The following is a 21,701-nucleotide window of genomic DNA, read 5'->3' on the forward strand; positions in this document are numbered from 1 at the left end:
CACAATAAAGACTTTTGCAGCTGATGAAACACACAAACCCACACATGTGCAATAAGACTGCTATATGTGCAATTCTTCTTCTGATGAAGTTGTATTTTTGTATTTTCCTACTCAGTTGTATATAGTATTTGTATTTCCATTTTATTCTATTGTATATATTATTCTATTCTATTTTATTCTATTGTATATGGTATTTTATTTTATTTCATTGTATTTTATTGCTTTCCAGTGTTTTCTAATTTCAGCTACATAACTTTGCATTTTGCTGTAACAAAACAAATTTCCCACCTGTGGGACTAATAAAGGTCATCTTATCTTATCTTATCTTATCTTACACACAACAGTGCATGTCAGACACCTATCCGAACTGACTCTTCCACTTGAATATTTTTTTTCTGGCATTCACACCCTAGGTTATGCATGCAGTCATATGTGGTATTAGCTGGGTGTGGTCTTCACTGGCTTGTTATACAGGCCACAGTTGAAAGGCTGAGTAGTCACAGGCATTCACTGACGCCACCCTCTCCCTCTTTCACTCTCCTGCCTCACAGTTCTCTCAGTTTCACCCTCTGTTGCTCCAGCATTCACCAGTATTCAACTTCTTTAACAAAAAGGTATTTATATTTCCACTTTCTTTGTAGCATAAGCTATACGGATGGATAATCTGTATGGATTATATATAGTACTTTGTACTTTTTTCCTTTCAGCTATATCATTTAAAGTTTTATTTCTAGAGTAAAAATCCTCTTTATCTCTGTCCTCATTTGAGTGCTCTCTTTGTGGACCTGGACAGACCAAATCCAGTGGGACATCTGCAAGTTGGTTGACAAGTAAATTGTTCTGCTCATCTGAAGTGTTTTTCTGGAAACCAGTCTTTCTCTTGTGAGGAGCACAGCAGAGTTTGGTGTATAAAGATGTCTCTTCCATTGTCACTGCTGATATGCCTATCAGTTATCCAGCTGGGCTTGGGAGATCAGCCCATGGAGGAAGTCATCAGAGCCAGTAAGTAATTATATGGATAAGAAATATAAGAGGCAAAAGCAAATGTGGGGTAATGTCACAGGCAAGCAAGCAAGCCAGAAAAAATAGCTTCTGAAATTTTGGGGGCAATACTGCAGAAATACTATCTAATACACACACATTATTTTTTTAAATGTGAAGTTTCATGACAACTGAAGTGGCTGTATTTATTATTGTGCTTCAAAAGAGCCTTACACTGGAGATATAAATTCATGAAAGAATATCACTTTCCAACAGAGACATTTGCAAAAACGTTAAGAAGCTGTGTGTGAAATATTTGCAAATCACATAAATATCTAGTTAAAAAATATTTTATTGTTTCCTTAAAATATGCACTGATTTTGAAACCAATGCCAGCAACATGCTTTGTGAAAGAGCTGGGATCTGTAGATGTTTAACACTGTGTTGTAACATCTCTTCTTTTAACAAACTTTATGAGATCAGCTGGAATTTTGTTGAAATCATGTTTGTCTATTTTTGTCAGATGATGGATGTCACTTGCTTTTCACTTAGGATCTCTTTTTTGTCCTCCTTTAAAAAAAACGTGTTCAATGTTTCCTATGAGTAACAATTGGTTCTGGCCAGTTTAGCAACAGGACTGTGTTATTGCACAGTTAGTTATGCTGTTGTAAATCGTGCAGAATGGGGTTTGGCATTGTGTTAGTTGAAAAACAAAATCTTGTCTGGTTGGCAGCATCATGTTGCTCCAAAACATGTTCATGTTGCCCAGCATACATAGTATCAGCATGTACAATCAAGCAACCCAATAAAGATATATTGTCCATGATTTCCAACCATAGGACACATTTCCTTTCAAGTCAGCCCATTTTAAATGCACTTGATCCTAGAAAAGGTTGTTTTTCTTTTCCCTGTCTGATCCCAATTCAGTGCCCATTTAGACCCAACAGATCATGCATGCAGTATTGGCTGGTTGTTGTGATTTGGGGCTATATAAGTAAAACTCAGTTGAACAGAACAGAATTGGTCTTGCCCTTTAGATGCAAATCCTACATGGATAAAAACAGCCACCAATATATTGCTATGTTAATTTAAACTTCATCTAAATACATTATGAGAGGCATCCATCTATTTCAACAAATTTTAAATTTAAATGAGTCGTTTCCTGTTCTGTCTCTTGGATTCTGATTAGTACCTCAACAGTAAAATAGAAACAACATGGGGCTTGAAATGGGAGCCATTCTTATAAAGTACAATGGAGGTATATAACAATGACTGCACTGGAGCGTAGACATCTGTGTCAGAACCATGACTAACAGTCTAGAAACGAGTCAGACAAAACATTTGCAATTCAGCTACTTTGACTTTGTGTATTCATATGACATTTAGCCACAATGAAAAACATGTATTAGTAAATTGCCTACTATCGCAGCATTAAAGAAAAGATGAGATGAAATGTGCATATACACATCTGTATTTTTTTATACAAATGATGAAGAAAAAATACAATAACAAAATTCAGATAACAACCCAAGGTAATAACAAGACAGAATACAGAAAAATAGGAATGCTAATACTGAAAAACATATGATAGTCATTAAATATTTTTATGCCATGATGAGAGAGGCTAGATGTGATCTTCTGTTGTGCTCCTTGGATGTCTTATTTGTTGGAGTTTAAGGGAATTGTGTTTACTATTATGGTTGCGTAGCTGTTATACGCTTGTTTCTTCCAATGCTGCTGTTTTCTTTAATGGCTTACAGTTGTTGTTGTGGAAATGAGATGTTGCACCATGTGTGAAGTTATGCACTGGGCTAATGACACCCTTGGAAACAAAGTGTTAGAATCTGTGCAAATCCTGAATAAAATAGTAGTTTTAGTGACAGCTGAAGCTTCAGTGTCTCTGTCTCAGTTCTTGCATTACAGATTTCTCAGCATGGCATAATATGGTCAAAATACTTAGGATGGTAATAAATAAAATTGTTTAACCATTCATACAGTCAGGGAGCTTACATTTTGCCTCTTAGTAAGTCTTTGAATGTCAAAACGGCACCAAAATGGCGCCATATTCAATGACTCCATACTGCAGTCTGGTTGGCTACAGTGAGTCATGTTTACCTTAGTGAGAAGACAGATAAAGATGTTCTTGCTCAAGTGCTGTTTAATTTGGCAGGGAGGAGTTGTGGCTGCAGAGTGTTAAGGGATAAAAAAAATAAACGAGTAATCCATCAGGAAAACTCAGTACCAGTACTTAGTATGTAAGGAAGATTATATATAGTGCAGTAAAATCTGCAGCATGGATGCAATTTACGCAGAATTTGGAATGCAATGTGATTGATCATTTTCATAACTTTGGAGTGTTTGTTTTCAGACATACATTTGACAAAACTGCATTTTATCTTGCGTGTAACTTTAACTTGTGTTTTAAGGGCAACTCCTTGCTAAATCTGTTAAGATGAAAACCATTGTTTTACTCACTGAGTACTCAAATAAATTTACATTAAGGGGAAAAATAACGGGGGAAGGATTAAAGAAAAGTCAGCCTAGAGAAATTAGTTTCAGGAGTGATTTGAAACAAAACACTGATTAAGCTGATCTGACAGGCCAAAGAAGAACATTCCAAAGTTTAATCTCCACAACATCAAAAACTAACTTCTTATTTAAAGTAAGAGGGTGTTAAAAGACGAGAAGTCAGCTGCATCTGCATATAATACCTCAGTCACGCTGATATATATGTAGGCAGGGGCCATGTAGAGTTTTACAATAGATTCTGATCCTTGGCCTGATGAGCAATGCTTGGTTTGGCCTAGAAATCAGTGTGGTTTGGCAGTATAAGACCAGCTCAGTGCAGGGTTTTGTGGTTTCTGGACTAAAATATGGAGTTCAGCATAGTGTATGACTTTGCAAATGGAAACAGATCAAAGTTAATATTAGGATATAAGAGGATTACTAAGGTAAGTACTTTTAATAATTTCCTAAATTGGCAGTCAAGATTACAGATGCATTAAGTGGCACAAGGTTTAGTGCAATAAGGAAATGCGTCCTCATAATAATATCCATTCATCATTTTTTTTGATCATCAATGTGATATCTTGATGAAATTATGTAAATTAAATGTTTGTGTGTTTTCATGTCTTTAATTTCATCAAAGAAAACAATCCTCTTCTGGGTAGCTGGTTTAAAAGGAATCCAGATTCAGCTGAGGTTCAGGAGGCAGCTCAACATGCTGTGAAGATGTTCAATGAAAAGCTCAAGGGCAAGAAAATGTTCAAATTGATTGAAGTTACTGATGCTCAGAGTCAGGTTAGAAACAGCTTTCACAAACAAAATGAATCAGCGTTTTGCTATTGTAATCCCAGTGTAAAATATACATTTGTGTATGCTGATGTTTGTAGGTGACCAATACAATCAACTACAAGATTGATGCAGTCATGGGAAAACCCAAGTGTCCCAAGTCTGAAAACCAAGACTTGAAGGGCTGCAGTGCTGTGAAAAAGGTGAATGTTTTTTTTGTCTGCATTTGTAAAAGTCTGTAAAGTTCAAACTCTCAGTAATATTTTTTTTTCAATGCAAAAAACGCGAAAAGCTGAATATTAATAAATATTAAGTTAAAAACAGAAATCTAGAGAAACGCTCCCTTTTGATTCTCATATAATACTCATTGTTTCCTCTTTCACAGCATCTGAAGTGCCGCTTTGTGGTGATTTACAACCCCCGCAACAGCAAGCACGAGCTGCAGAAACAAAAGTGCAGGAAAATTAAAGACAATGTTTAATTTTTGAACAGCTTTAATTTGAGTCAAAGGAGTTTGCAAAGAAAAGCGTCTGGACTTCTTTGAGTTGCTTGAAGACGTTTCACCTCTCATCCGAGAAGCTTCTTCAGTTCTAAGGTCAAATGGTGGGGAGTCCCAGATTTAAACCTAGTGGGAGTATCCCCCCACAGAGGGACAAAAGGACCCCCTGATGATCCTCTAATCACCTGAGCCAAGGTGTGAAATTGGGTGTGGGTCCCAATCAGCCAGGTTTCGGGTGAGCTCATTGTGAAACCTGGCCCCAATCTGGGGCAACTCAAAGAAGTCCAGACGCTTTTCTTTGCAAACTCCTTTGACTACAATGACCTGGATGACTGAGAACCTTCACAGACAGCTTTAATTTGAATTGCTTTTGTAGGCTTATTGCCATGGCTAACTTCTGTGTTCTTATTTCCTGTCTCTGTAATTTAGATCTGTTTTCAATACTATGTAATGCAGCACATTAAACATGGTGGATGTGGAGGATTGTTCAAAATGAACAAATCATAAATTTCAAATAAAGATTAAAAAGGTTTGCCAGAATGCAATTACAATTTGGTTTACCATGGCTGTGGTTCATGGGTTGAAATGCCTTCTTTTTCTATTTTACTTTAGTTTTTTTTTTTTAATTATGTGTGTGCCATTAGTGCAAAATGTAAACTTGATTCAGTTATTTAGTTATTACTGTGAGCTATTTAGAATAGACTCAATCATATGCATGCAGGTAAGAGTCAAAGTGTTCATGATTTATTCATATTTATCTAACTGATGGTTTTTGTTGTTGTTGTTTTTTTTTATAGCTAAATCAGCTGATTAGACATTTTGCACACGTCATGAAGTTTTTCACAAGCCAACTTCTCTTCATGCTCTTTCAAATGTCTGAAAAGAAGGATAGGAAATGAGTCATTAGAATGATTTGACATTCGGAAATAACATCTCCTACACCTGTTTCTGTAGAAATATCTTCCATTCAGTCAATGAGAAAATGCATGAGGAATGAGAGATACATTTCATTATACATTTTAGGAAACACAGTGGGTTGTGTCTTTCATGCCTTTTGTACTCACTGCATTTGTATAACTTATTGATCCTTTAGACATTTTGTCTGTTTGTCCTATTGGCACAGAAGGACCAGGAATGGGAGTAATGGTTTCTTCTCCAGGGATTGATGCAAAGTCAGTCCTAAGAAATGACTTCATCAACTAAAATTCATCACCAACTAGTAATTCATCAACTAAAATCCAGTGTATATTTAATTTTACTCCTGCCAAAGAGTAATATGATGCTGCTGCTGCTACCACAGTACTATACCCAACACCAGCATGCAAAGAGATGAAGTCAGAAACTAGCCACGTAGAAAATAATGTAACAGTTAGCAGCCAGGCAAGCTACCATTACACTCATAAATAAATGTACTTCTTTGAAAAAAACCCAAAAAAACCAATAGCAAAACCATTTTGCTACTTTTCTGGAAACAGTTATGTTATCTACTGTTTTGATATTTGATTTTATATACTGTTTTGTTTGTTTGTTTGTTTGTTTGCTTGTTGTAATCAAATTTAAATCATGCTTTTTATTTGTTTTTGTTTTTACCTTGTTGTTGAATTGTGCTATATAAAATAAACTTGCCTTGCCTTGCCTATTGATAGAAAGTAATCTTACCTTCCATAATACATCACAGAGGAGCAGTCATACGGTGTGTAAGTTGTCAGTATCCTGTTTATACAAGTTGAATGCATTCTGTATTGAACAGAGAATAAAAACAGTTATCATTGTTCATTTCAGAGGTATGAGCTTGTTTTGTCTCAGAGGTGTTTTTGGAGACAGTCCTGTTTTCAGTCCAAGATCTCTGTGACCTTTGTATCAGATTTTAACCAAATGTAATATAATGGGATGGTCAGACTTTCTAGATATTGTTCTGAAATTCGATTTATAAATGAAACTACTAGCAACCTTTTCTTCCTTACATTCAAGATAAATCTGAATCCATAAAGGGGAGAATCATTAACCTCAAAAAAGTTGAAATAAATCTCATCTGAGCAGCCAATATTTTTTTCTCATAATTAACTTTTAATGCGAAATAACACTGTAGGATGTAGCTGAAACATTTTGTTTTGAATAAATAAAGCTTACCTTTGTTTGCTGCCAGAATTTTAGACTTTAAGCCTAAATGTTGAGTGTCCTCAAACTTCACATCTAAAATTAAATGATTCAGTTATCCAACATGAAGAAGCGTGGAGTCATAAAATGAGTTAAACACCCATGTAAGATAAGAATATTCAATCACCTTTCTTTTTGGATGCACCTCCAGAGACACAAATGAATCTTAAGGAGTAAAATAAAACATGAATATTGAAGAATTTCATTTTTTTGTTTTCATTTCTATTGTCTCATCTTACTAACTTTTTAATACAAATGAAGATTCATGAGAGATTTTTTTTTTTATTTAACAAAAGCTGACCTTGATTGTCATCATGTCAGGTCCTCCTTAAATAGTCACTCAATAATAGCACATTACAAATTAAAAATAAGAATTTAATGGTTGACTGTTTACTTACTACAAGATCAGTGTAAGAAGAAAGAAGAGGCCCATTTTTTCATAATTTTGCAGCTCATATGGATGAACAAGCTCGGGAGGGTGCTGGCCTGTGACCACAAAGGTTCATCAAACATACACACACACACACACACACACACACACACACACACACACACACACACACACACACACATATATTCCCTGTTTGTAATCATTGGTGTACATCTATCTGGAATGAGAAACCATTACTTTTCTTCTCAATTCTGATGAACCAGTTTGACCTCGCTATCATGTGGATGGCTGGTTAGACATTTGTGCATGTTTGTTAATGAGCAGTTAAACAAGCTAATAAACCAAACTAATAATCTATTTATCTGTATTGCTAAAATCCTCTCTCTCTCTTTCTCTCTTTAATCCTGTGGCTTACACCCAGAGTTGTCAGGCGCTTACATAGATCACATATTTGCTCTGCATGTACAATATTATCTCAGTTAAAACTACAAACTTGTATGATTTTTTTTTAATAAAAACAAAATTAAATGAATAAACTAAATGAAAAATTGCATTTAGTGGATAAGAATACATTCTTCCTCTTTTGCCAAAACCCAATTTTCAAAAACAGAAATGTTAAACCTCTTCTGGGGCTTGCACAGCTAACATCTATGGATCTCTTTCATGATGGAACAGCAAAACTATGCCACTGGGAACACTCATTTTCCATTTCTTAAAAGTCTACCATTTGGAAACTGGTGCACAAGGAAACTCTATCCTACAATAAAACATCTATTTATACTCATTTAGTCATTCATCATGGCAGAGGAAAATTGCTTAGTGATATAAGGCTGTCTGGTGGGCTGGCAAGCCATTACAAAGTCTTTGCCTCTAAACTGCAATGCTCACCTCATTTCACATTCATTATTTAACTATTAGGATGACAAGGTTTTCCATCTGTAAGCATTTTCCCATCTTTCACACACAGACACAGAGAAGCAGAAAGAGAGGGGACTTTTATTTACTGGTTTTATCTCCTATCACCCAGTTTTCCTATTATCTGTCCCCTTAAGTAGCTTATTATTGCATTCACTCTTTGTCATCTTGTTCGTACCATTGTTGATGGTTGCTTTAATTAAAGTGGCATTTTCCTCATCTTATGATTCATCTTAGACATATTTCCCCCACTTTCAGCCTGTCATGTGTGGCATCTTTGGAACGATGTTTGGCTGCACAGAGTGACTAAGTGACAAATTAACCACCAGCCACTTTGAGAGGTTCAGATGAAGGCAAACACATTTTTTTAAAAAGGGTGGAGGCAGAGAAACAAAATAACAGAGGCCTACAGTAAGTACAAAGTATTATGCAGACTCTCATGGGAAAACTACGTAGAGAGGAAAATGCAGGAGTCTGAGGAAAGTGCAAATGTCAAGACTCAAGGAAAGCCTAAGAAGTTTTGTCTGGATTAAAATTTGACAAACACCACATACAAGAACTATTTCCATTGTGGTCATTGAGCCAGTCAACACTTTATTACAAACCAGTAAAATAAATACCAGAAATCAGCAATGAAATCCATCCAACTCAACCACATATAAAATAACAAAGTACAGGAAAAAAGAGAAAAGGTCATCATTTATGGTTTCAGCAGGTTTTTAACAATCAATATAGTTTTATCAAAAGTCTATATACACATATATTGATCATTGATAAAAAATAGAATCCAATTTAACCTTGAGCAGAGTCCAGTTAACCCTTGAAAAGCTCCAGTGGCACACACAACTCAAACATAGCAAACAGAAAGCACAAACAGAAGTGGCCATGCTGGTCCCATATTTATTCACGGACACACTGAATTACATTTTCTGGCAGCAACTTCTTACATTTGCATCTTTAACTTATTTTACAGTTTAAAATAGAAAAAGACACATAAGACTGGAAGGATGATACATTTTTGTATGGGATATACACCAGCTTCATGCTTCATATCCCAAATTGTTCATCTTTACCATGTATCAGAGATGCAGAATTATAACATTAAAGAGTTTGTAAGGAAAAAAAAACAAGGGAAAAGAATTCCTCATATTTCTGTAGATCTTTCATCGTTGAACATGGAAATGATGCTGTACTGATTGTTGAATCTTGTTTTAGAAAATCTGGTGAGTTGTTAGACACTGGTCTCAATGGGACGTGACATCTTACAGTTTAACATATTGGACAGGACTCTCTTTTGGTGTTTGTACCTGGCACACACACACACACACACACACACACACACACACACACACACACACACACACACACACGGAGAGATAGATAGATTAAGAGAGAGATACAGACACCATAAGTAAGCAAAAATATAAATGAGAAAGTTTAAATACTGGCGCCACCACCTGACCTCAAATGTTACTACAGTTTTCACACGTGACTGGTGAATGTTGGTTATGCACATCTTTTTGACAGGTGAAAAGGAAGATGTAGTCATGCATAAGTGGTGAAACACGCACCGTTAGGCTCTTTATTTATTTTCCCTATTTTCAAAACTTAATTGCACTCGTGAGAAAGTAAGTCAAGAGCGTTTAAACAAATAAAATTGTATACTAACTTGTTCTCAATCCTTTGTATCTCTCTGTTCTCCTCGTCTTTGAGTTTCTGTAAAACTTTTTCCAGGATTGGAAGCTCTAAGTTCAGATATTGAGCTACCTGCAAAGAAAAATATGGTACCATATAGTTTGCAACAAATAAAAAAGCAGAAAACTCCTTATTAGAACTAAATGAAGGTACCTTAAAACACTTAAGTAAAGGCATGGCTACTACACTCACATCATCACTAACTTCCTCTTCATCCGCATCCATCAAAAAAATCTTCATGATGTCATCAGAGGGTCCCTGCAGTATGCGCTCCCATAACGGCTGGTCTGTGTTACTCAGCTTCCTTTTTTCTGGACAAAGCACACAAGTGCCACATTGGTGCAGCATTTTCTTGTGCTATGTCTAATTATTGCATTTCTTGTGGAAAAGATGAACCCACCTCCACTTTGATGAAGACAGTAGAGAGCAAATTCCTGGGGATCGTTCTGTATCTGATGAACACACAGCCAAAGAAATATATAAATATATACATATTTTTTTTTTTGGAAGAAGTTATTATGGTTTGATGAATTCTGACTATACATTATTTACTTCACCACTATGTGAGTTCTTACTTTCAAATACTGCCCTTCCTATACACTATATTGCAAAAGTATTTGCTCATCTACGTTTACACGAGAACTTGAGTGACATCCCATGCTTAATCCATAAGGTTTAATAAGATGTTGGCAACCCTGAGAGCAACCCATTATTTCACAAATGTTTGTAGAAGGACTCTATGTGCCTAGGGGCTTTTACACACCAGTGGCCATGGAAGTGATTGGACCACCTGAATTCAGTAATTGATATGGGAGACTAAATACATTTGCCAATATAGTGTACTTCTCTCCCTAAACAGTGCTGTGAAATTTTTTTTTGGCTCCTTCCTAATTTCTTAGATTTTTGCATATTTGTCACACTCATTTATTTCAGATCATCAAGCAAATTTTAATATTCATTTGTGTTCATAATTTTCATTTAAAGGTAACCTGAGCAAATACAAACTGCAATTTTTAGATCATGATTTCATTCTTTAAGGGACAAAAGCTATCCAAACCTCTCCTTCAGGAATTCATGATTCCGTTAATTACAAGAAGTCATCCAGGTCCAAGAGCTGCAAGGACCTGGAGTTGCTCTGTTGCTCTGTGCTCTGTAGTTGCTCTGTGAGTAACTACAGAGCTTCGCACTATCACCATTGTCTGTTGGTATAATGTTCTTTTTATGAAAAGCTGTGTTAGTTTTTTGATGTGACAGGATATAAACCTGGTTCTTTTGTTATGCCCTGAATGAGGTCATGTTGTAAGTTTTGTAGGGCGGCCAGTTCTGGGAAGTTTCACCAGTGTTCCAAGTTTTCTCCATTTGTAGATAATGGTTATCACCTTGTTTCACTGGAATCCCAAAGCCTTAGAAATGGCTTCGTAACCCTTTCCATACTGAGATGTCACTGACTTTGTTTCCTATCTGTTCTTAAGTAGGTTAGGTTTAGGCAATGTTTGTCGCTTTCCGAGCTCTTTTAGCCTGTTACCTGATTCAACATGTCTGACAGTAATGAGGCCTGGGTGTGGCTGCTGAAAATGAACATGAACATTCCCCCAAAATTTTTTTTTTAATTCATGATTTAACAAGTGGGGGCAATGCCGAGATATGTTTGGGTAGCTGTTTTGTCCCTCCTGAATAAATGAAATCATCATTTAAAAACTGCATTTTGTATTTAAAGGTACAGTGTGTAAGCTATTTGTGATCTTTGAATGAAACGTTATAAGGTGCATAATAAGTGTGCCTGATCTCTAGTCACATGCACAAAAGGATGGACTGGTGATGTCAATGTTGGACACTGTATTCAAGATAGCAGCAACATCGCGACATCAAAGTATTTTTAATGCATTATTTCTAAGTTTAATCAGTTTCTTGAAAGATTTAATTACACACTAATCAATATATATATATATATATGTATATATATGTATATATATATACATATATATATATATATATGTATATATATATATATATATATATATATATATATATATATATATATATATATATATATATATATATATATATATGTTTATGTGTTCAAAATTGGGTTTTTGTCTTTTAAAAACCTCATAAACTTACTGTGCCTTTAAAAACTCAAGAAGGTGAAATTCCTTTTTTTCACAGCACTTGCATATACACATATTAAATTAAAATCATTTTTTCTACTAGTCCTCATGTACCAAACCTACTTTGAACTTGTGCAGCAGCTGTTCAATGACTTGGTTTGTGGTCATTCTGCTAGAGATACGAACTTTAGTTGGCGTACCAAAGGACGGAGTGAAGATTGAGGTCTGTAGAACAGAGTGAAACAACACTGACCTTAAACTCATGATGAAGAAAAGAAGCCCTGAGGGCAGTTTTAAGCAGAAACCCACTTTGTAATTGTAGAAATGGCCATTGATTGAAAAGCGATGTTGCCTTTCTTTTTCTCTTTGAGCTGCTGACTTTCCCGTACTCCTCCTTCTTTTAACCAGCGAGGCATCACTCATACAGCGGAACAGGTTGGACTCTGCTTCCTGTTCTGGATTCTTCTGCTTTGGAGGGCGCAGGGTCGAGGTCTCATAAACAGGCGGTCCTTTAGATTGTGCAAACACCCCCAGAGAAAAAAGGTTCACATTCAACATATGGTGTGAGTAACTACAATAAACAAGACAGTTTTAAATGTGTGTAAACAAGTAGACATGACATTCAACTAAAGCTAACAATAAGATTTGATGATAATCCATAAGCCAAGATCTTATGTCCAACAATATCTATAATATACTCTTATTTAATGGTTAAGATAGCATTTTTGAGAAATGACAGAGATAGCGAAGAGAAAGAAACATTCACCTGATAAAGGGTTTTTGATTGTTTCTTGTGGTGTCTCAACCATCTCATCTATCTGGTGAAGGTCAACATATTCTCCCCATCGTGACATTCCTCTGAAAGAATGATTGAAAATAAAGCCTGAAACACTTTAGCTATATAACCACTGTGGTCATGCAGTAGGGTTGCGTGTGAGCTGAAGCCTAGTCCAGCTACCACTGGTTGAGATGCAGGGTACACCCTGGACAGGTCGCCAATCTGAAGCAGCGCTAACAGAGAGAGACAGACAACCATTTGCACTCACATTCACACCTATGGCCAATTTAGAGTCAACAATTAACTTGACCCCCCCAATTGCATGTCTTTGGACTGTGGGAAGAAGCTGGAGTACCTCGAGAGAACCCATGCAGACAAGGGGAGCTCATGCAAAGCCCGCGGTCAGATGGTGGAGGCAAACTCAGGATCTTCTTGCTGTGAGGCAATGGTGGTAACCACAGAGCCACTGTTTCCCACCAATACTATAAATATTGTACAAAATTTGATTTTAACCTCTTGCTTTCCAGTGGGCTGACTGGACTGGTGGGATCTGGAGGGGTCTTAGGAACAAATGGAAACATTTGTTTGTCATCCTGTATTTTCAGCCTGATTGGTCTCCGTACTCCCCAGCAGATATTCAGCATGCCTTCCACCACCATCGTGCCATCTGCTTCCTGTTACAGAAACACATACACAGACATGTTAAAACAATCTCCACTTTTAGCTATATGGCTAGATACAGTCCTGATCAAAAGTTTAAGATCACTTGAAAAATGGCAAAAAATCATATTTTGCATAGTTGGATCTTAACAAGGTTCCAAGTAGAGCTTCAATATACAAAAAGAAGAAATGGGAGTGAGACAAATCATTTTTTTGAGCATGCAGTTTATTTTACAGCTGATCAAAAGTTTAGGACCACATGCTTTTAAAAGGCCAAATCTGTGCAAAAATGTGGATTCATTGCCATTTTCTGTCAGGTAGTTACACTATCATGATGTTCTGATGGCAAAAACAAAAAAGCTTTCTCTTTTTGAACGTGGTTGGGTTGTTGAACTGCATAAGCAACGTCTCTCGCAGTGTGCCATCACTGCTGAGGTGGGACGCAGTAAGACCGTCATTTGGAATTTCCTAAATGATCTTGAGGGTTATGGAACAAAAAAGTCAAGTGGAAGACCCCCAAAAATTTCACCAGCACTGAGCCAGAGGATCCAGTTGGCTGTCTGTCAAGACACTGGACGATCCTCGACCCAAGTTAAGGCTGTTACAGGTGCTGGCTGCAGCCCAATAACCATCAGACGGCATCTGGGAGAGACTGAAGGGCTTCAAAACAGAAAAGGTCTTTAGAGGTCTCGTCTCCTTGAACAGCACAGAACTGACTGCGTGGACTTTGCAAGACATTGAAAGGTGGAAGAAAGTTTTCTTCCTCAAGGAGAATAACATCACTCTTTTGGACCATCCTGCATGTTCCCCTGATCTAAATCCAACTGAGAACCTTTGGGGATGGATGGCAAGGAAGTTTACAAAAATGGACAACAGTTCCAGACAGTAGATTCCTTTCATGTGGCTGTCTCCACCACTTGGAGAAATGTTCCCATTCACCTCATGGAAACGCTTGCATCAAGCATGCCACAACAAATTTTTGAAGTGATCAACAAAAACGGTGGAGCTACTCATTACTGAGTTCATGTTTGGAACTTTCATTTCTGTTTTGGTGGGGTTTCAGTTGAAAAGCCTGTTTCATTTGGAACCTTGGAGCCTTGTTAAGATCCAACTATGCAAAATATGATTTTTTGCCAGTTTTCAAGTGGTCTTAAACTTTTGATCAGGACTGTATATAGCTATGGAGCTGCCGACTACATGAGTTAACAGACTTATCAAAATTACAGCTCTATCATTATGTCATGGGGGAATCTAATGGATTATAATTGGTTATTATTTAATGGTCTAAGAAACAAACAAACAAATAACAAATGAATATAAAAACAGGTTTGAAAATATAGCCTTATTCTACAAGCAAATGTGATAGGCAGACAGAGCAGCAAGTACAAATGGGTGCTTTGTTTTAGGTTTATAAATTAAAGTTTATAGAATAATAACCCTGTTATAAAATTGTTCACAGTGAACAGGAAAACAAAAAATCAAGGAATAAATTTGTGCAAAGGAATCTATATTTAATACTGATGCTCAATGGAGAAACACGGAGACTTTAGAAACTACTGGAACTTTAGGCCCTCCTACTCTCTGTGCAAAGAAGTCTGGGAGATCTTCCAGGAATGCTGATTCTATTTTCAGGAAAAACTGGCTAGCAGGTGGTGATTAAATACCTGTTGATCTATGATGTGGAACATAACCTGCTCCTGAGCAGGTTAGGCTAGCAATGTAAGCTACCATCTACACCTGTAAGAAGTCATCCACATTCACAGTGCTAAAAACCCAGGATTAACCCTGAAGTACAGGCCTCAGGTCTGCAGTCTATTGGCTACCACAGACAAGGACAAACAATCTTTTTCTGTCAGAGTAGTGTGAGAGAACCCACACACATGCAAACTCCACACAGACAGGCCTCAACAGGCAGGTGGATTTGACCCCAGGAAGCCAAAGCACTAACCACTGAATCATGGTGCTTTTGTATATTACCTATTAACTATCATTACTAACTAGCAATGTGAATATCCCAAGTAATGGGAAACAAAATGGAAAACTATTTCAAATTCTTATGAAATCATACCTGAGCGTAAGTGAGGTGAAGTTGAGTCTGGTCCTTCAGGAAACAGTTGTAGGTATTAAACAGGGAGAGAAACTTCGCTCTAAAATTAATAAAAAACAAATGCAAGGTTTTGCACAGCACAGCCCGACAATGTTCAGGTCATATCTATTAGTTTATTATTTTATATTTTGTATTATTTGTCAGATTATTTGGAACCACTTGAGGGAACATGAAATACATAAATTACATTTAGTATACAAAGTAACTCACCTGGACAGTGTTCTCCCATTCCCTGCCTTGATGACTGGGAGGAGAGCTGCTTCGTTCATGTCTGGTCATCTACTGCTGTGAAAACAAACAAACAATTTTATAAAGTTAATGAAAAGATTCTGTTTTTGCAGTTGGCCGAAAAACTCAAACATATACGTGTAAGCTTGAGTGTAAAACCAGGTGACTAACACCAGATGCTGCCAACTTGTTGAACAGTATTGTGTAGTAGTGCATATGGCTCCATAAAAATAGTTAACCAGCATTATGTCCAACTTGAGCAAGGAAAGACACTGGGAGCTACAGTGCACTTCTACAATCCTCAACTAGCTGTCAGTGTTTCCAAGAACAATCAAATAAATCGAGTCTTACCTCCTCTAACATGGTGAGTCAGAGCTATCCTCTCTTCTCTCTGTCTTTGTGTCTGCCTCTCTCTTCCTTCTGTGCTTTAAATATCTCTTTCCAGTCTCTCTGTCTCTCTCTCTAATGTGTTTGTGTTATATTTATCCCTCTCTCTCTTTCACTTGCTCTCTCTCTCTCTCTAACATGCATTCACTCTTTTACTTTCTTTTTGTGCTCGTGTCTAAGAGATTTTATAGCAGCACTCCACCCAGCAACCCGTGATGACAGTGTAGACCTAACCATTTGTTTATTCTTTGGTCAGAGACGCCGAAGTCTGTGACGGACAAAGAGGACTGCTGGAATATTCACGTTGCCTCATTTAAAAAACAAAAAAGCAAAAACTTCTTTCTCCTGTTATTTTCTGGAATCCTGCAAAAAATCCCAGCAGTCTGAAAACAGCAGTCATTTATGTCTATTTCTTTCATTCTTACCAGTTTTCTCTGCCTCAGCCTGTTTGCTGGTTAGTAATATGTCAGTTATTCAGCAGCTGTCATACCAGAAGCCACGGCACTCCTCTGACTGACGGTTTCCTCTTGCGCAGAGGGACGTGCCAGCTACAACGATAACAACAACAAAACTTTAAGCCTGCAGTTTCTACAGAAAAACGTTGGTATTTGTGTCTTATGTGCACATGAAGATTTGACAGAATCTGGCAACAAACTTTAATGTAAAACTGCATTTAAGCACTGTAACAGTAAAGCACAATGTACAATCCCTAATATATCAAAGAATCAGTCAAGACTCTTTTTTACTCTTTTCTGATAGAAAACACTATGTTTATACCAGTGTACTACTACTACTACAACTCCTCCTCCTACTAATTACAATAATAATGGTAATCATAACGTTAGAAACTTGGAGTTGGAGTTCATTTGTAAATCCAGGGTCTATGTAACAACTCCCAGGTGGGCATGTTTGTGTGAATGAAGTACTGAAGCACATGGCATAGAGCAAATGTCCTTTTATAATAATGTTTGCTAAAATTGCTTTAAAAAAAAGGATTATCATGCTCATCATTCTGACTCCAGCCCCTCGAGTTTGAGTTAAATCCAGCAGTTTGTATGTCTTCCCTCTTAAACATGCAGAGTTTAGGGTTTCCAACAAATTTTAATCAGCAACTCTATTTAGAATGTATAAATTGCCTATTAAGATTAATAAATGTTTTATTTTTCAAGTTTAATAACACTCATTTTTGAGAACATCATCTCACCTAAGAGATTTAACCATTACAAGCAAAGTAATTTATCATTATTTTCTTGAGAGTGAAAATAGCAAGAACAAATATAACCATGTTGAACTATTATAATCATTAATCATTGTCTTCACTTGTTTCACAAAAAACTCCATTTATAATTAAATCTTAAAGCAAAAAACAAAAAAACGAAAACTTGCCTATTGCAAACTAGTCTGTGCATTCAAAGCATTGGTAAGTCACGTGCCTTTCTAATCTTATGATCCCACAACCCCACTTATGAGCTCTGTTTTAATCTTAGCTCTCAGTTAGTTTAATCTCAGTTTGCTCGGTATGAGATTTTTTCCTTACATTGTGGATATTTGTGCTTGTAGTTACAAAGCACAAACAACCACAGGATGTAATTTCATTTATACATAACCTTTCTGTTCTTTATGACCACTCAAAGCACTTTTAGCTACAAGTGTTTCAACCATTTTAAAATTAATATATATATCACTTTATCACTTCATAGTGCAGCTCAAGCAATATCTCATACAAATGCCCAATTTAGAATTATCAATTAAGCTAACAGGTATGTGTTTGGACTGTGAGAGGAAGCCAGAATAACCCAAGTGCTCTGGAGTTGGTCAAACATGCAAACTCCACACAGAAAGGCCCTAACTGGGGGCCATAATCCAACCATATTTCAGATCGTCTATCTGTGCCATGGCAATACTTCTCAAGGCACTCTTCAGGCTAAAAGAATGACATTTAGACATTTTTAAAAAAGTATTTTATTTTTATATTTAATCTTGAAATGGCCCAAATTTGTCCTGAACAGTATGCAAAGGTTAAATCAATTCAATGGTATTTGCTTTAAGAAATCATAGCACCAATGTGATCTACAAGAACAGTTTCTATTCATAAAAACGTGATGCATGGTAGTAAGCTGCAGAAAATTTAAGCTCTAGCATATAATAATGTCAGCTCTTTGACTGATTGTTATAAGTCTTTGTAATATAAAGGAAACAACCACTGTATATATACTGAAGAATATAAAGAATGCGCAGCAATTTACCACCATTTCACACAGTATCCACATTCACAGTATTATAGTGTATTCACAAACATGTAATTATTTGAAATAATTTTGTTGTTATATTTCATTTTTGCATTTTGTTACAATGTGGTTATACATTTTTAGAATTAAGACTTCATTTAAAAAAATATTTTGCATAATATAATCAAAAGTTTACTCTTAAAGTGTATACAAAGCATGCTTTGAGGGTCGACATTCACTGGAAGACAAGTGACCTTTAAAGTTGTAAATCTTGTTTGCAGGCAAAAAGAAAAAAAAATCGCCAGCGTCAGATTTGACGTTCAAATAGAACCATGACGTATGTTCTCTCAAGAGGCTATTGGTGAGTAAAAATCCCGCTGTAGGTGAACACTTTACAACCCTCTCTCTGCTAATCCGCTAAACTAGCCATCAGGAAATAGATTTATTTTTTTTATTTTTTATTTTTTTTAAGAGGGCATATGTTCTGATAGCATGAGATAATCACTCATAAACTTTTACAACTCTTTGGCATGTACACTTCACACAGTTCAGTGCCACAGTCGACTGCTTCACTTTACTTTTAGTACGATGTTATCTGGAGGTTGAACAGATGATTTTGTGTGTGTATGCAGTAAAAGCCTTTTTCAAATTGTCAGCTGTGGTTCTATAAAAACGGAATGAGGCCAAAGAAAACAAAAACACACCCATGTATTTGTTTTACTTCCTTTTCTTTACTCATTTGCTCCTCCCCATTTTGCCACTCCTTTCTTTATGTTACTGTCTTCATACATAGCTCTTGCTCTTTGTTTCTCTCTAGATTTGACCTGATTATGTCATTTTAATATACCTTCTGGTTATTTCTTGCACCTGGGCTGCAAAACTTGACAAACATTGTGAAAAAAACCCTAACTTTATTCTACTCCAGCCTACAGATAAACTGTGCTGTATCAGGCTACTGTATGACTTGAGTCACATGAGCTCTAGTCTGTGACATTGGTGTCCACCGCATGTGGCTAACATAGAATGAGTATGCTTTTCATTCAAATAGTATAAAGAATTCAACTATTACAGTCTTTTATTTTCTTAATGTGACTAGCAAGTGTTGCTCAGAAAGAGGTGTAACGCATTTCATTTCCATTTTGTTAAGCCAGACACTCTTTGGTTCTCTTACAGCTGCAAAGAACATGCAAACAAACCAAAGCATAAAGTAAACACGTACCAAAAGTACATTTCCTCTTACCTGACTAGTGTATCTTTTAGTCTTCTATCGAATAAAGGTTCACTCCAAATAAAGTTCACTCCATGTTCGAGCTCTCATGTGTGTATAATGTACATGTGTGTTTGTGGTAGGAGGTCCAGAGTACGGTGCATGTGGCAGGAGGTGAGCGTGTGTAGCACCCCGCAGCAGCTGGTTAATTATTACAGAACATGTTGAGACAGTGTTCATAGGGAGTGGCTGACTGACACCAGATATGACTCGACTTAACTGTGCGTTTGTGCATGCATGCCCGGAGAGAGATGTAGAGAGTGAGAGTGGGGGTTATGCATAACACATTACATTTGCCTGCTGGGGAATTTTACAAATTACAAATCAACTGAGATTGTAGTGGGATTGGAACATTGTTGATGTTTGTGTACCATTTGGACTGAACCATCTAGAAAGTCTTCAACCATTCTAAATACAGAGTTTATTCACATTCAGCACATTTGTCCTTTTAAAAGTTTAGGCCAGGTGTCTTACACTGCCAGAATCAAATATCTACTAATTTGATGTTCAGGTTTCAGCATGTAACACCACAAAATTCTACAAGTCAACATTCAGTGTGTTTGCTTTTAAAATAGAACTTGACTCTTTATTTTTATTAGGTTATAGTTAGGGCTGGATCAGGTGACTCTGAAACCTCCTTTAGTTATGCGCAGTAGGCCTGGGCTACTGGGGGGTTCCCACGATGCCCTGAGTGCCCTGAGCAGATGACTGCTCAGGGCTCCTACTGGAGGTTTCTTCCTGTTAAAATGGACTTTTTCCTTCCCACTTTCTCCTAATGCTTGCTCATTGGGGGTCATCTGATTGTTTGGTTTTTGCTGTATTAATGTGTGCTCTTTACCTTATAGTACAAAGCACCTTGAGGTAACTGTTTTTGTGATTTGCCATTATATAAATAAAATTGAACTGAGCTGAACTGAAAAGTGTGACTTTGGAGTTTAATGTAATTTTTATGTTCTCTCAAAAGAAAACAGACGTTTTCTTCAAGTGTCATAATCTCAAAAGCCTTTGCAATGATCTTTTCAAATAAGCAATTTGTGTCAAATACACATGCATGCGAGCACACACAAACACATACAAACACATACATATGAATACATACTAAAACGTAGGGAAGAAACCTGGTAGTACAGCCTATTTGGAGAAATCATAAAAAGTTTTCAGGTTATCAAAACAATGGACGTCTTTAAAGTATGTTTGCAAACCTCAGTCTGATGCAAATTGGAGCCACTGCTGTGATTCTGTCAGCAGAGGGAGTCAGAGTATTAGTACAAATATTTAACAGAGCCATCTGGTATTGCTGAGTCAGTGATTCCAGGCCTATCAGTATCAGTGGGATCCTGTTATCTTTTTCAGTTTTATCCTGGTTTGATACCAGGTTAAAACCTGATCTCTTTGATGTGTTTGGGTTACTTTGGTGTTGTAACACTTTAATGAAACAATAAAACAGATTTTAAAAAAAAAAAAAAAGTGGACTCATTACACTACATACAGCCCAGTTGTGTCAAGCGGCAGTGTAAACTAAAAAAAATCCTGTGCTTTGGCAGGGCTGCTGTTTACATAACATTTACTGCATACTGTTTACTATATAATAGGCTAATGTACTCTTTGAAATAGCGAAGGGTGAATGGAGCTAGACAGTCAACAGATGTGAATTATTTCATCAGATGCAAAGTTTACATGGACAGAAAGTTAAGGAATTCTCATATTATAGGCCTTTGCTAATTAGCCAAAAAGCCCATAAGAACAGAATGATAAAACAAAACAAAACAAGAAGGTCATTAACAAGCAATCCTTTGTATTTTACGTTTAATTTAATCCACTTTATTTATTAATTTTTCTAAACAAACCTCCCTGTGACATCCGTTAAGTCAACAGTTAAACCTACACAGATGACAGACTGAAAGCTAACTGTGTGTGCTGATGGAGTACAATAGTAGAGTGTATCTGAAGCAGAATGGATAAGGAGCAAATGAACTGAAATGCCATTCCTTTCCCAAAATAAAACAGGA

General features: G+C 36.6%; 2 protein-coding genes across 6 annotated transcripts; one reads left to right on the plus strand and one right to left on the minus strand.

Moving 5' to 3' along the window:
- Positions 1 to 510: 510 nt before the first annotated feature.
- si:busm1-57f23.1 (cystatin-C) lies at positions 511 to 4,872 on the plus strand. 2 transcript variants are annotated; one of them, XM_013268506.3, is made up of 5 exons: positions 511 to 614; positions 770 to 1,002; positions 4,130 to 4,281; positions 4,374 to 4,475; positions 4,658 to 4,872. In XM_013268506.3, exons 2-5 carry the CDS (start codon positions 915 to 917, stop codon positions 4,751 to 4,753), a joined length of 438 nt encoding a protein of 145 aa, XP_013123960.1. In that variant the 5' UTR covers positions 511 to 614; positions 770 to 914; the 3' UTR covers positions 4,754 to 4,872. The 2 variants fall into 2 exon arrangements, with proteins under 2 accessions (XP_013123960.1, XP_019216796.1); XM_019361251.2 differs by having other exon boundaries at positions 517 to 614; positions 794 to 1,002.
- Positions 4,873 to 8,796: 3,924 nt separating this feature from the next.
- rassf6 (Ras association domain family member 6) lies at positions 8,797 to 19,837 on the minus strand. 4 transcript variants are annotated; one of them, XM_025909325.1, is made up of 12 exons: positions 19,666 to 19,837; positions 16,623 to 16,745; positions 15,793 to 15,864; positions 15,544 to 15,622; positions 13,329 to 13,489; positions 12,804 to 12,895; positions 12,347 to 12,546; positions 12,161 to 12,262; positions 10,330 to 10,381; positions 10,122 to 10,240; positions 9,904 to 10,001; positions 8,797 to 9,541 (listed from the first exon to the last, which is right to left on the minus strand). In XM_025909325.1, the coding sequence occupies exons 3-12, from the start codon at positions 15,849 to 15,851 to the stop codon at positions 9,466 to 9,468; spliced, it is 1,038 nt and encodes a 345-aa protein (XP_025765110.1). In that variant the 5' UTR covers positions 15,852 to 15,864; positions 16,623 to 16,745; positions 19,666 to 19,837; the 3' UTR covers positions 8,797 to 9,465. The 4 variants fall into 4 exon arrangements, with proteins under 4 accessions (XP_025765110.1, XP_003440158.1, XP_025765111.1 ...); XM_003440110.5 differs by having other exon boundaries at positions 15,793 to 15,867; XM_025909326.1 differs by lacking the exons at positions 16,623 to 16,745; positions 19,666 to 19,837 and adding an exon at positions 16,162 to 16,541.
- Between the last annotated feature and the right edge of the window lie 1,864 nt (positions 19,838 to 21,701).

Source organism: Oreochromis niloticus, linkage group LG7, assembly GCF_001858045.2.
Source record: "Oreochromis niloticus isolate F11D_XX linkage group LG7, O_niloticus_UMD_NMBU, whole genome shotgun sequence".
Lineage (NCBI taxonomy): Eukaryota > Metazoa > Chordata > Actinopteri > Cichliformes > Cichlidae > Oreochromis > Oreochromis niloticus.

Coding starts and splice junctions, on each gene's coding strand:
- si:busm1-57f23.1 (XM_013268506.3), top strand. CDS start 915: ATGTCTCTTCCATTGTCACTGCTGATATGCCTATCAGTTATCCAGCTG. Junction 1,003..4,129: donor GGAGGAAGTCATCAGAGCCA/GTAAGTAATTAT, acceptor ATTTCATCAAAG/AAAACAATCCTCTTCTGGGT. Junction 4,282..4,373: donor TTACTGATGCTCAGAGTCAG/GTTAGAAACAGC, acceptor TGATGTTTGTAG/GTGACCAATACAATCAACTA.
- rassf6 (XM_025909325.1), bottom strand. CDS start 15,851: ATGAACGAAGCAGCTCTCCTCCCAGTCATCAAGGCAGGGAATGGGAGA. Junction 15,623..15,792: donor AATGGGAGAACACTGTCCAG/GTGAGTTACTTT, acceptor TATTAATTTTAG/AGCGAAGTTTCTCTCCCTGT. Junction 10,002..10,121: donor AAGAGGAAGTTAGTGATGAT/GTGAGTGTAGTA, acceptor TTTTCTTTGCAG/GTAGCTCAATATCTGAACTT.